General features: G+C 41.1%; 1 protein-coding gene across 2 annotated transcripts in view; it reads right to left on the reverse strand.

Moving 5' to 3' along the window:
• The window catches only part of n4bp2 (NEDD4 binding protein 2), a 98,400-nt gene that overhangs the window by 46,170 nt on the left and 37,970 nt on the right, over window positions 1–14,260 (reverse strand). For both annotated transcript variants that reach the window (XM_068036514.1, XM_068036507.1), the window contains exons 4-5: window positions 8,284–8,372; window positions 7,194–7,270 (exon numbers count right to left, since the gene is read on the reverse strand). In XM_068036514.1, coding sequence (XP_067892615.1) covers window positions 7,194–7,270; window positions 8,284–8,372 — 166 coding nt within the window. The remainder of the gene's footprint in view (window positions 1–7,193; window positions 7,271–8,283; window positions 8,373–14,260) is intronic.

Below are 14,260 nucleotides of genomic sequence, written 5' to 3' on the forward strand. Positions count from 1 at the left end.
TTGGCAGGCTGCAACTAGCAGGGTGCCACAAGGATCAATATTTGGTCCTCTGCTTCTTACAATCTATATTAATGACTGAGGTGACTGAGTGCAACGTATCCGAGTTTGCTGATATTGCAAAGTTAGGTATGAAAGTAAGCAGCGAGGAGGATGCAAAGAAGCTGCAGAAATATAGACAGGTTGGGTGAGTGGCCAAGAATGTGGCAGATGGAATACAATGTGGAAAACTATGAAGTTATCCACTTTGCGAGGAAAAGTTAAAAAAAGGGGAATTTATTTTTTGAATACTGAGATACTGGGAAATGTGCGCAGAGAGAGCAGGGTGTCCTTGTACATGAATCATAGAAAGTTAACATGTAGGGACAGCAAGCAATTAGGAAGGCAAATGGTATGTTAGCTTTTTTTACAAAGGGATTAGAGTATAAGAGTAAAGTCTTACTACTTTTGTACAGGACATTGGTGAGGCCACACCTGGAGTACTGTGTGCAGTTTTGTTCTTCTCACTTAAGGAAGGACATATTTTCTCTAAAGGGAGTGCAGCAAAGGTTCAATAGACATGTTCCTGGGATGAGGGGATTGTCCTATGAGGAGAGATTGAGTAGACTAGGTCTATATTCTCCGGAGTTTAGAAGGATGAGAGGTGATCTAATTAGAACATACAAATTTCTTAAGGTGCCTTCACAGGGTAGATGCTGAGAAAATGTTTCCCCTGGCTGGGGAATCTAGAACATGGGTCACAGTCTCAGAATAAGGGGTTGGCCATTTAGGACTAAGATGTGGAGAAATTTCTTCACTCAAAGGCTTGTGAATCTTTGGAATTCTCTACCCTGGAGAGCTGTGGATGCTCAGTTGTTGAGTATATTCCAGACAGAGGTCAATAGATTTTTTAGGTACTAAGGGAATTAAGGGATATGGGGATAGTTTGGGAAGGTGGCATTGAGGTTAATTACTACAAATCTGTTTTTACATAACTAAGTTAAACATAAAAGCAAAATACTGCGGATGCTGGAAATCTGAAACAAAAACAAGAAATGCTGGAATCACTCAGCAGGTCTGGCAGCATCTGTGGAAAGAGAAGCAGAGTTAACGTTTCGGGTCAGGGTTCCTAAGAAGGGTCACTGACCCGAAACGTTAACTAAGTTAAACATACTCTGTTTTCTATTGTACCAGTAACAGGGCCAAGTTAACTGCATTGTTAATACAGAAAATATTGAAATAGGGGAAATTATAGGTTATGTTGAACTGAGTGCTGGGAAGTGAATAGTTAATACAGTTTATTTTAGCAATAAAGTCATAAAATCATTATCCTGGGCTCAGGTCTAGAGAAGCAGCGGAGTCAGTTGTAAACAGGTCACAAAGCCTGATAATTGTGGGGTCCCATTTGTCGGCAGGTCAATGCATGTGAATCCTTCTGACACGTGGATCATTCAGAAGCAGAGATTTTCTTTGTCTTTAATAGAAGTAGCAGTCTTTCTTAATCTTTATGTTAATCAGAATACTTTTATTTCCTCTACTGTTCTACTGTAAGAAGTGTTAATAAGTATCATCCTTACTAGTACAAGGAAGCTTTAAGGACAGAGTGACAGAAGTTACAATAATCGTGGCTACATCACCCCGTGACTAACAGTGCTAATATTTGTGCACATGCATCCCTGGATCTCTGTCCCTGCTCCTCGTTTAGGATTCAGCAGTGTAGTGATTACGACAAGGGACTAGTAACACAAAGGTAAAGTGTTCAAATCCCATCATTTAACCAACTTTAAATTGTGATTTGTAACCAATAAATAGTGTTTAGTGCTTGACTTGTGGTCTGGCTTCTTCCTTGATAATATAGAAAAAAAATAGTTAATTCACTCAGCAGCTTAGAGGTAACCTAATTAAGGACTGGCAAATTAAATCCATTTCGATCCAAACTAATTCAGTATAAGACAGTTTGGCGAGGTGAATCAGTCATCCCTCAACCTAAGTTGGGAGGTTAAAACACCAGACATTTTCTTAGTAAGGTGTTAAAAGGAAGGAATTAAGGATTTGTGTTTCCTCAGCATACATTTCTTGGGAGACCAAAAACCAGATTTCTTATGTTCTTGCAATGCAGCAACTTTAATGTACAAAAACCTCCCATGGGTAATCAGAAACACACAAAGGAAACTGAGCCAAACAAGATACAAGGATGGGTGACCAAAGATTTGGTCAAAGAGGTGGGTTTTAAGAAAGGTCTTAAATGAGAAGAGGGAGGTGGAAATACAGTGGAGTTGTGGGAAAACGCAAGAGCAAACATCCTAAACAGCTGCAGACGCAGCTGTCAGTGGAATGAAAATGGGGGAATGCATAAAAGGCCAGACTCAGGAACAGAGCTTAAGGCCAGGGGGCTGTTTCAGAAATAGGGGGTAGTGAGGCCATGAAAGCATTTAAACATGAGAATGAGAATTTTACATCTGAGAGGTTGGAGGACCAAAAGTTAATGTAGGTCATTGAAAACAGGGATGACGGGCAAGTGGAATAGACTATGGGTGGGAGATTGCTGGATGAGCTTAGGTTTATGGAGAGTAGAAGATGAGAATCCAGCTATGAGAATTGAAATTGTCAGTTCTGGAGACTGTTATGATCCTGTAGATTTTTTTTCAGGAAGAATGCAGGCTAAAAAAAGAGCCGTACTGCTTTAAGGCAGCAAGCTCTAAAGACGGAGTCGAAGAATGCATTCTCGTTGCGTTGGATGCAGCCATTCGGAGACTGCTATTCAAAGAGTGCATCTTCGTTGCCTTGGATACAGCCAGTCGGACTGAGCATCGAGAGATATATTGGTAACAATTTAATTTTGAACTTGCTTATAGTGCAAACAGCTTAGTCTAACAGAGGACGTAGACAGACAGTTGTGTGTTAGCCCCTGAAAGAAGGGCTCTCAGCCCATTTTAACTGAAGGAAGAGAATTTAGTCTGTTTATTTATTATTCTCTCAAAATTCTAAAAAGCCAAGCCAAAACAGAGATCTCCGATAATTTAAACTGAAGGGAAGTTAGACTGTGACAATCTTTTATCCCTCAAATTCTAAAGCCAGATTGATTCTACTGAAAGTGGTTGCGAGTTGTTGATCTACTGAGGTCATCGCTGGAAGAAAGAGGAGTTTGAAACTTCGGGTATGAAAACAATAAATGCTGGAAATACTCAACAGGTCTGGCAGCATCTGTAGAGAGTGATGCAGAGTTAACATTTCAGGTCATTGAACCTTCAGCAGAACTCTGATGGAGTTGTGTCTGCGTGGGTTTCCGCCGGGTGCTCCGGTTTCCTCCCACCTCCAAAAGACTTGCAGGTTGATAGGTAAATTGGCCATTGTAAATTGCCCCTAGTGTAGGTAAGTGGTAGGAGAATGGTGGGGATGTGGTAGAGAATTTGGGATTAATGTAGGATTAGTATAAATGGGTGGTTGTTGGTTGGCACAGACTCGGTGGGCCGAAGGGCCTGTTTCAGTGCTGTATCTATAAATAAAAAATAAAAAAAATGAGGCTACTTGACAGGAACTCCCTGCAAGAAGTCTAAATAGGCACATCCTGAGATCAATTTGGCTGGGTCTTTGGGTCTTTCTTTAATTTGGAAAGTTTATGATATGTTAGGCGATCTGTGGAGGGATGGTTCTCCCATCACAATCAGAATCGAATGTTTTGATTGGGGGCTTTGACTGGAGCAGTCGGTTGTAACATGACAACAAAGACATGGATGAGGGTTTCAGCAGCTAGTGGATTGAGACAGCTGCAGAAGCAGGTGATGTTGCAGAGGTGAAAGTAGGCTGTGTTTGTAACGGGGGGTTCAGTTCGAAAAGGACCATGTAAATCCATGGAATGAGTTCAGATGAAGAAGCTGGTTAACAGTAATAGTGAGCATAGGCACCACCGAGGCAGACACAGCCATCCCAGTCTTATTTACCTGTCCAAAATTCTTTTGCATCCAGCAATATGCACAACTGTGAAATACAACAGATATATATTACAGGTCATCTCCTTTTGCATTGCTCATGGATAGTCTGAAGCACAGTTGAGAAAGTTAGTTGTTGACCTGCTTGCCCTTATGAAGCTACTTGTCAGGAACTCCCTGCAAGAAGAAGTCTAAATAGATACATCCTGAGATCAAGTGGTAACACAATCATCTTGCTGGATGTTTCTTTACATAGGCAGCTCTGACTCTTTTTGGGGAGAGGCCCAATAATCTCAAGGTCAGAAAGACAGGAAATGAATAGCTTCTTTCCCTTTAATGTATTTTAAGATTATTCCATCATAATTTGGTGTTACATACCAAGAATAGGACCTGAAGTGTTGGATACAAGACTTGTATACATTTATTATCAATGGGTACAGATATGGATTTACAAGATTGTCATAGTCATTCACTGCACAGAAGGAGGCCATTCAGCCATTGAGTCCATTCCAGCTCTCCACAGAGCTATGCTGTCAGTCCCACTCCACGGCTCAATCCTCGTAGCCCTACAAGTCTATTTCTCCCAGGTGGCCATCCAACTTCCTCTTGAAGTCGGTGATTGTCTCTGCTTCCACCATCCTTGTGGGCAGAGAATTCCAGGTCATTACTACCGAGTAAAAAAGTGCTTCCTCATAATCCCCCTGCATCTCTTGTCCAAAAACTTTAATCTGTGTCCTCTCATCCTTGTACGATTAGTTAATGGGAACAGTTTTTCTTTGTCGAACTTATCTAAGCCTGTCATAATCTTGTACACTTCTATGAAATGTCCCCTCAATCTCTTTTTTGTTCTAAGGAGAACAACCCCAGCTCTTCCAACCTAACCTTGTAACGAAAATCTTCCATCCCTGGAACCATTCTGGTAAATCTCCTCTGCACCCTCTCAAGGACCCTCACATCCTTCCTAAAGTGTGGTGACTCGTGTACTATGTTTTGTTAATTTTTGCCAACCTGGAAATCTAGCAAATCTAACCAACAGCTTTATTAAAGCTGACACAGAAAAGCTGGCAGATCATACACGGCCCTGAGTCATCTCTGTCACCAAAGTACTCCTTTTCACTCCTCATCTTCCACACAGACACCGGGCCATATTCCACATGTAAACTAGATGTGACACCAAGGTCTGCCTCCCAACAGCATCTCTCGCTTCTGTGCTGCAAGACTGCTTGTCCAACATCCAGTCTTGGATGAATCTCCACTTTCTACAACTCAATGCTGAGAAGACTGAAGCAACCATCACTGGTTTTCACCACAAACTACACTCCCTTGCCACCAATTCCATTTCCTTCACTCAGGCTGACTCTTACCATTCTTCTCTCCTTTAAAAATCTTAAACCATCTATTCAGCTAAGTTTTGGTCAGCCCTCCAAAGCTGTCCATTCCAGTACAGCATCCATTTTTCAGCTGCTTAGCTGTGTAGCACCTTGGGTTACTGTCAATCACTATCGCTTCATATTTCCTTATGGACATTGGCAAATAGGTGGTTGGGTTCTGACAGCCTCCTGTTATGACTTCCAACTGATCTGATTGGTCCATATCAACAATGTCCGATTCCAGTGCTAAAAATTGTAAAGTGCTGACAAGTTGATGACTGGTTTGCACGATTGCATTGCAAGGGTATGTATCAGTGCATGGAACACTATCTGGGAAGATTTTATACAGCACATGAAAATTATATGTGGTATCTGGAATATGTAATGAAAAAACTACTATTTTTTAAAACAATGTTTTTGCATAAACTTCAAACTTTACAGAAGCGATTTTAGAATGAGACACCACAATATTTCATAGCATCTTAGCTGTGATATGTGGTGTAAAGCTTAAGGAATTGGATCTGACATTTTGACTTTGTGGTAGTAGAAGCTTAACATAAATGAAACCATTAACTTATACAGAGGAAACTTGAGAAGTGCTGCCATTTTGACCTAAAACTGCTCTTCAAATGGTGCAATTTTGCCATGCTGTGTTAGAACATTGATTTTTGGAAGACTTCTAAGCTAGATCAGCAAAAAACAAAGCAAAATGGGTAAGTACCATTGGGATTACTACCATGTTTGGTAGAACTGTTTGCAAATAAACATCAAGTATTTAGCTGATGTGATCTTATTGTTCAGGCACCAAATACTGTATTTTAAGATGCTTACTATTTAGCTTGGCTCAGCTGACAGCACTTTCACTTCAGTCACAAAATAGGATTTAACCACACACTTTAATGGAGTACCGCACTAGAGGTGCCAACTTTCAGAAGAGATGCTAAACCAAGGCCTTATCTTACTGGCTCAGATGAAAGTAAAAATACCATCTTGTCATTCAAACAGAACCAGGCTGTTCTGCCAGCATTCATCCCTCAACGGACACCATCATAAACAAATTGCCTAGTCATTTAAATCTGTTACTATTGGTGGGACCTTGGTGCGTGCAAATCAGCTGCTGAGTTTCCCGACATAACAGTAACTGCTGTTCACAAATAATTATTGGGTGTGAAGCACTTTTATGTCATCATGTGACAAGTCATTTACTTTCCTCGATGTCTTTGTCTTTTTCCACCTCCGTAACATTGCTGGTCTTCATTCCTGCCTCAGCTCATCTGCTGCTGAAACCCTCATTCACACCTTTGTTACCTCTACATTTGATTATTCCAGTGCACTCCTAGCTGACCTCCGCAAACTGAGGTCATCCAAAATTCCGATCCTAACTCACCTGGTCACCCATCACCCCTGCGCTCGCTGACCTATATTGGCCTCCGGTCAAGCAACATCTCTATTTTTAAAATTCTCACCCTTGTTCTAAAATACATCTATGGCCTCGCTCCTCCCTATCTCTGTTAATCTCCTCCAGCCCAACAACCCGCAAAGTTATCTGTGCTCATCAAATTCTGACCTCCAGTGTCTAATTTTAATCACACCATTGTTGGTGGCTGTGCCTTCTGCTGCCTCGGCCCTAAGCTCTGGAATTCCCTCCCAACACCTCTCTGCGCCTCCATATCACTTTCCTACTTTAAAAAACTCCTTATACCTCTTGGACCAAGCTTTTGCTTACCTTACCTAATATCTCCTTATGTGGCTTGGTGTCCTATTTTGTTTTATGATGTTCCTGTGAAGTGCCTTGGGACTTTTTATTACATTAAAGGTGCTATATAAAAAGAAGTTGTTGTAATAATAATATCATGTGCAAAGTAACTATAGTTGCCATAACATCACATCAGCAAGACAATAAAAAAGGTAATCTCACCTTTCTAGCTCCCGTGGTTTAAACTTCCACCAGGTATCTGGTTCACGAAATACAACATTATAGTTGTGTTTAAAAGCCTGTACAAATCAAGTAAAAGGCAAAGTCTGTGATAAGTCAATAAAGATAGATATTGGTACATTCATGTAATACTTCTATATGATACATGTTGTAATACTAATCCATATTAATTGTATTCTGAAAAAAAGTTACACTGTATGCTTAAAAATGGATTTCCCATGTCATTGCTTATGGTAAATTGGAATTCCTATGCCCCAAAACACAGAATATATCAGGACCACAGATTTATAGAGAATGAATTACATTAACTTCTGTTTATTGTATACATTGACCTTGGAGGGTGCGCAGAGCAGACCGACCAGAATGATACCTGGACTCCAAGAGTTAAATTACGAGGAAAGATTACACAAACTAGGATTGCATTCCCTGGAATCTAGAAAGTTAAGAGGTGATTTGATTGAAGTTTTCAAGATATTAAGGGGAACAGATAGGATAGACAAAAACTATATAATGTCGAGTGATATGTTGGATAAACACGATGAGTAAACACAAGCTTAAAAATAAATGATTTTGCTAGAAAGTTTCAGTATTTTGTTCCTGTATAGTGAGCTTTGCCAAACCACACAGGTTGCTTGCTCACCCTCTTGGTCAGGATGCCAGTGTGCATCTGCATGTGGTATGTAACACGTTTCTGCCCCTCTGGTTGCAGGTGTAATGAGAAAAATAGTGAAGTCTAGCTGTGCATTTGTCAAATTGTAGCACTTTTGCCATAAATTCATCTAACACTTTGGGTACTTTTTGTGACAGGAAACATCAATTCCTTCTTCAAAGCACTATGTACGGCACAGAATCAGACAACCAAAAATTCAAGCACTCCAAAGGTTCAATTTCTGCAACTCAACTTCTAAGGCATTGTTGAAGCATTTCCGCACCATCCACTATTTACAAACATACAAGTGGCAAAAGATGAACTAACATTTTGCATTTCAAAGAAAGCGACACTTTACAAAATTTTGCATGTTTATGGAAACATCCAGACTATATAAGTCATTTCTAAATAGCTTTCACTAACCATAACAATGTAAGGTTTCATCTCCCAGGCCTGTGTGTTTGTGTTATCTATTATAACAGGAGAGTAACCTTCTTCCATGGCTTCTTTGGCTGAAATAAAATATGATCAGAATTACATTTTACTCAGAAAAGTTTACAACTAATGATACTCAAGTTTAATTAAGTAAGTTGCAAGGAAAGTTAAATAAACTTGATTTACCTATGCAACTATTTCACAAGAACACAAGAAATAGGAGCAGAAGTCGACCATATGGCCCATCGAGCCTGCTCCGCCATTCAATACCATCATGGCTGATCTTGGGCTTCAATTCCACTTTACCACCCACTCCCCATATCTGCTGATTCTCTGCGAGACCAAAATCTGTCTATCCCAGCCTTAAATATATTCAATGATGGAGCATCCGCAACCCTCTGGGGTAGAGAATTCCAAAGATTCACAACCCTTTGAGTGAAGTAATTTCTCCTCATCTCAGTCCTGAATGATTGGCCCCTTTTCCTGAGACTGTGTCCCCGTGTTCTAGATTCCCCAACCAGTGGGAACAATCTCTCAGCTTCTATTTCAAAAATCAAACTTAAAAATGTGTATAATATGCAAATCTTGGTGTAAGCTAAGAGCTTTTTAATAAAAAGGGCACAATTTTTCTGTCAAAAGGTATGGTTTCTTTTGTAATCCTTTCTTCTTATACCTGATTTTTCACTGGTGTTGAATGTTTGGAATTCTGTTTTTTCACATACCGTATATTTAGTATCCCAGATTTCTACTGAATGTTACTTGGCACAAGATCCATTACAGTTATGCTTTTTAAAATAATTTTTGGTCTTGCCACTGCGGAAATGAATACTTTTCCCAGTTTTCACACACAATGTTTCGACCATACTCTCCGAGATTATGACCAGATGTGAAACTTACCTCTACCCTATCATTCCTTAATCCCAAACTCAGAAAAATGTTGTAAACAGTACCAATGCTTTTTAACTTGCTACACCAGCCATCATTTCTGCCAATTTTCTCTTTTATCCTCTGTTGAAGTAACTAACTCATAGCTCAAGTACAATTCCATAGTTTCCTCTACATTTCACCCAAGTTTCTCACTTATGAATCTAGACAGACATTGATGGTAGGCAATTAACCCATGTTAAGTATTACAGGCAAGCCCAAACCTGCTCTCATCTAACAACTGTATTCCAACAGGACCTTCTGTTTAGCAAACAGGGAGGATTGTAAAGGAGTTGGTGGGGGGGGAGGGGGCGGGGAGGCAGAGGTGGAGAGCTGGAGGAGTTTAAGAATGCTGATGATAATTACTGTCAGATTCTGTGCTTTGCTGCAAATTTTTAAAAGCGTTTCTTTAGCAAATAGCATTGATAAGTAAGAGAGATATTTTCATCACTGGTCCAGCTAGTAATCAAGCAGAGATCTTAAAAGGTGCAAGAATAGTGGGCCAACCCATTTTGCTGCCAAGTTTCCATCTTCAATGAATACAATTTTTTGAATAAGCTAGGGTTATGGCAAGAGTAGCAGTTGACTGTCGATCAGCTGTATGCTAATTACTGTGAGGAGGAAGCTGAGTTAGCAGTTGCAAATTGGGTTTGACTCAAAGGTCTATGTCAATGGTACTGCTATGCATAGAGTGGTCATGAAAAGAGCGCAATGTTAACAAAGTGCCAAAGTTGAGAAGTTGGTACAAGTGGAAATTCGGTGCACAAGGGGAAAGAGGTGCTACTATTTTTTTGTATTACCTCCAATACTTGAGGCAATAAGTAATTAAAATTTTTGTGCACTACTTAGTGCAAATTAGCATGGAGAAAAATAAAAAAACTTGTAAACAAAAAAAAACTATGTATAAATAATATAGATAACTTAGACTAAGATATGGCAGAGCAGGTTGTGTGTGTGCATTGCAGTATGTAGGAGTTTGTGGACTATCTCGAGTGAACACTTTTGCAATAGATGTCCCCATCTCAAATCTCTCCGGCTCATGGCATTGAGCTGGAGTGCGAGTTGGAGATTCTCAGACACATAGAAAGGGGAACAGTTTCTGGACAGGTTGCTCCAGACTTCGGTCACACATTTTGGAGAGGCAAGAGTTCAGTACAGGGCTGGCGTGACTGATAGTGTAGAATAAGAGGAATCCAAGTGAGATAGATTTTAGATTTAGATTTAGAGATACAGCACTGAAACAGGCCCTTCGGCCCACCGAGTCTGTGCCGACCATTAACCACCCATTTATACTAATCCTGCACTAATCCCGTATTCCTACCACATCCCCACCTGTCCCTATATTTCCCTACCACCTACCTATACTAGGGGCAATTTATAATGGCCAATTTACCTATCAACCTGCAAGTCTTTGGCATGTGGGAGGAAACCGGAGCACCCGGAGGAAACCCACGCAGACACAGGGAGAACTTGCAAACTCCACACAGGCAGTACCCAGAATTGAACCCGGGTCGCTGGAGCTGTGAGGCTGCGGTGCTAACCACTGCGCCACTGTGCCGCCCTTATATAGAAAATGAGGAACCATAGAAACTGATCATATCCGACAGGTACAATGTACTTGCTACCTGTGAGGATAAGAATGAAGACTGTCGGAAGGACAGCCAGACTGCAGACCAAGACACCTTCAAGTAGGAGGCTGTCTAAAGAGGGGAGAGGGAGGTGGAGAAGGAGAGGAAGCCTAATGTAGTATTTGTAGGGGATTCAACAATTAGGCAGACAGATACCATCCTTTATAAGCAGAATTGAGAGCCCAGGGTGGTTTGTTGCTGTACTGGTGCCAGGGTGAGAGACATCGGAGAGTGAGGGGAGGAATCAGTTGTTGTGGTCCATGTTGGGACCAATAACATAGCAATGAGTAGGCAAGAGGTCCTGTTCAGAGATTACCAGGAACAAGGAGCTAAATTAAAGAACAGCACCTTCGGGGTTATAATCTCTGGATTATTACCTCAGCCATGTGCAAATTGCCAGAGAGATAAGAAGATAGGGAGGTGAACACATGACTGAAGAAGAGTTGTATGTAAAAAGCAGGATTTCTTTTCATAGGACACCAGGACCAGGACTTGGAGAGGGAGGAACTGTATTGATGGATAAAAGCAAAATACTGCGGATGCTGGAAATCTGAAATAAAAACAAGAAATGCTGGAAATACTCAGCAGGTCTGGCAGCATCTGTGGAGAGAGAAGCAGAGTTAATGTTTCAGGTCAGTGACCCTTCTTCAAAACTAACAAATATTAGAAATGTTAAAGGTTATAAGCGAGTAAAGCGGGGGTGGGGCAAGAGATAACAAAGGAGAAGGTGTAAATAGGACAAGGACAACTGTATTGATGGGGTAGGCTCCACCTGAACTGGGTTCAGACCAGGCTCCTAGTGGAAAAAGAGAAACAGGACAGTTCAAGGACTTTAAACGAGAGCATGTGGCGGTGGTGGGGGATGGGCAGGCTCAGGTGGAAAAGGTCATAGAGATAATGGTTTGAAAACGAACAAAAGAGAGTAGAGTAACTGTCGGAAATTGTGCTAATGCACTGTAAATCATGGGAAAACTAAATGATGTAAAGTTCTTAAACCAGGAGAGAGAAATAAGAAACGTGAGAGTAAAGAGTAGAGCAGGACAGGTTAGAGTGCTGTCACGCCAATGTGCTTTGATAAATGATCGAGTTCAAAACAGTATTTAAAAGAGTGAAATGTAAAACAGCCAGATTCAAGATTTAGCCAAGGCTGACTTCAATGCAATGAGACAGAGACTGTCCACAGTAAACTGGGAAAATCTGTTAATGGGTAAAATGACAGTAGATCAGTGGGAGATGTTTAAAAAAAGAATGTGATACAGAACCAGTTTATATTTGCCAAAAAAGACAGTTGTGGACAACTAAATTAGTAAGAGACAAGATAAAATTAAAAGAAAAAGTAGCCATTTGGTAGTACAGAACTTGAGTATTGCTGAAAATAGAGACACGTTGTCGAAGCTTTTCATCTTACACTCATCAGGACAATCCACAAGAATACCAATAGAAGGGAAAACGACAACATTATACTGTATGAGAAGAGAGAGCTGATTCAAGTGAACACTGAGTGGTAGAGGCATTGCCATGGAAAATGCACCAGTTTATGGTGACTGACAGTTAACTGCCAAGCTTCGTTTAAAACTTAAACCAGCTTGACTCTGGTTAAGGCATTTCCCTGAGGAATGAACCAGCAAATAGTTGTCACTTATTTTGTTTAGTTGAAACAGGCGTAATGTTTGTACACGTTCCTTCTGCAAAGAACAGGGCCCTGTGTATCAATATATGTAGCTTCCAGTGCACGCAAATGCGCTACACTGCGAGCCCAATCTTAAATTGGCTGTCAGCCTAATTCTTAGCACGCTGAGGATTATTTAGCAAATGTTGTCCAATCGCGGAATCACATCTAATGTTGGACACGGTGTTTTGAGTTTTACAAGCATGGGCTGGTTAGATACGGCCTGTATCTTGCCCGTTGCGAACAGCAGAAGGGACATGTCGTTTGATATGATCCGCCAGTCTTTGGGACGTATGGCCTATATACCTAGAATCACATTGGCATTGAAAGTCATATATCACATACTCATTTGTGCGATAGGCAGGATGTCTTTTTGGCTTGACGGCAGCATCCTGTTAGTGGCGAACACCACACGTGTTGCTACTGCATAGTAGCAGCGTGAAACATCTAGCTTCACCTGTTGCTCAAATTTTGGGATACATTAGCCTTCCGGGGTAACTTGAGGTAGACTGGGCACTTATCAGGGCCAAAAATGACGGCCTTAGGCCCGTGCATAAGTTTGTGCGCTATACAGTGAGAAATTATCTGATCTGGGTAGCCATTGTCACGCAGGATGTCTTTGATTCGCCCTATTTCAGCATCAAGCTGGCATGCTCAGCAAATGGCTCGGGCCCTATTTACGAGGTTGCCGATAAGGCCAATCTTATAGCGTGTGGAACTGTAAGAATCCCAACGCGTGTACTGACCAGTGAAAGCAGATTTGCGATAGGCCGTGGCAGCGAACCCCTTAGCAAATTTCTCAACTAATATGTCGAAGAAAGGGAGCTCATTTGATTGCCCCATTTCAAAGGTGAATTTGAGCGCAGGATGGAGTCCATTAAGACATGTAAAGAAATTATTGCATGCGATAGGAGGTTAGGTGTCATTTCCTCAAAGACATGTTTCTGATGAAACCCAACAAAGATGTTTGTGAGAGCCTAGAGGGGATCCCATAGTAACAACATCTATTTGGGCATACACGGTGTCGATAAAACTGAACTAAACTGCGCAAGTTGCCGAGTTCATAAGTTCAATGAACACTGATGCATGCAATGGTGGCGGGTCTAGCTCACCATGATATAGTGCTGCAGCACAAATATCTATGGCTTCCTTAAGTGGTACATTGGTGAATAGGCTAGCAATGTCAAATGAGCACATGGACATGGCATTGCTATTGATATGCAAGTCCTGTATGGTCTTCGCAAATGTGAAGGAATCCTTCACTGTGTATGTGGAGAACTTGCTCAAAACTAGTTGTAATAATTCGCCCAACAATTTGGCCAATTCATGTTGTGCGGAACCGGTCATAGATAAGATAGGGCGTACAGCGACATCACTTTTGTGTGTTTTGGGCAGCCCATACATACATGGACACAGTGAACCATGAGGACAAACCCTGTCATATACATCACCCAGCAGCTCGTTGCTCTTACGCAAGTCCAGCAAGCGATTTTTTTTTTTTAAAACTTACTTTCGAGCAAGGCTGTCTGGTCATGTTGAATGGCATGTCCAATGGATACGAATTTGGACCAGTCATTTAGAATGGCGTGTATTTTGTTGATATAGTCACGCTTGTTAAGGATGACTATTCCTGTCCCTTTGTCAGGTTTACTGATGCGTTGGTCTTACGACCTCGCAACACTGACAGACATTCACATTGCATGTGAAAATCAGACATGTTGTTCAAAATCCTGCAATCTGCGTG

This window comes from Heterodontus francisci, chromosome 1 (genome assembly GCF_036365525.1).
Source record: "Heterodontus francisci isolate sHetFra1 chromosome 1, sHetFra1.hap1, whole genome shotgun sequence".
Taxonomy (NCBI): domain Eukaryota; kingdom Metazoa; phylum Chordata; class Chondrichthyes; order Heterodontiformes; family Heterodontidae; genus Heterodontus; species Heterodontus francisci.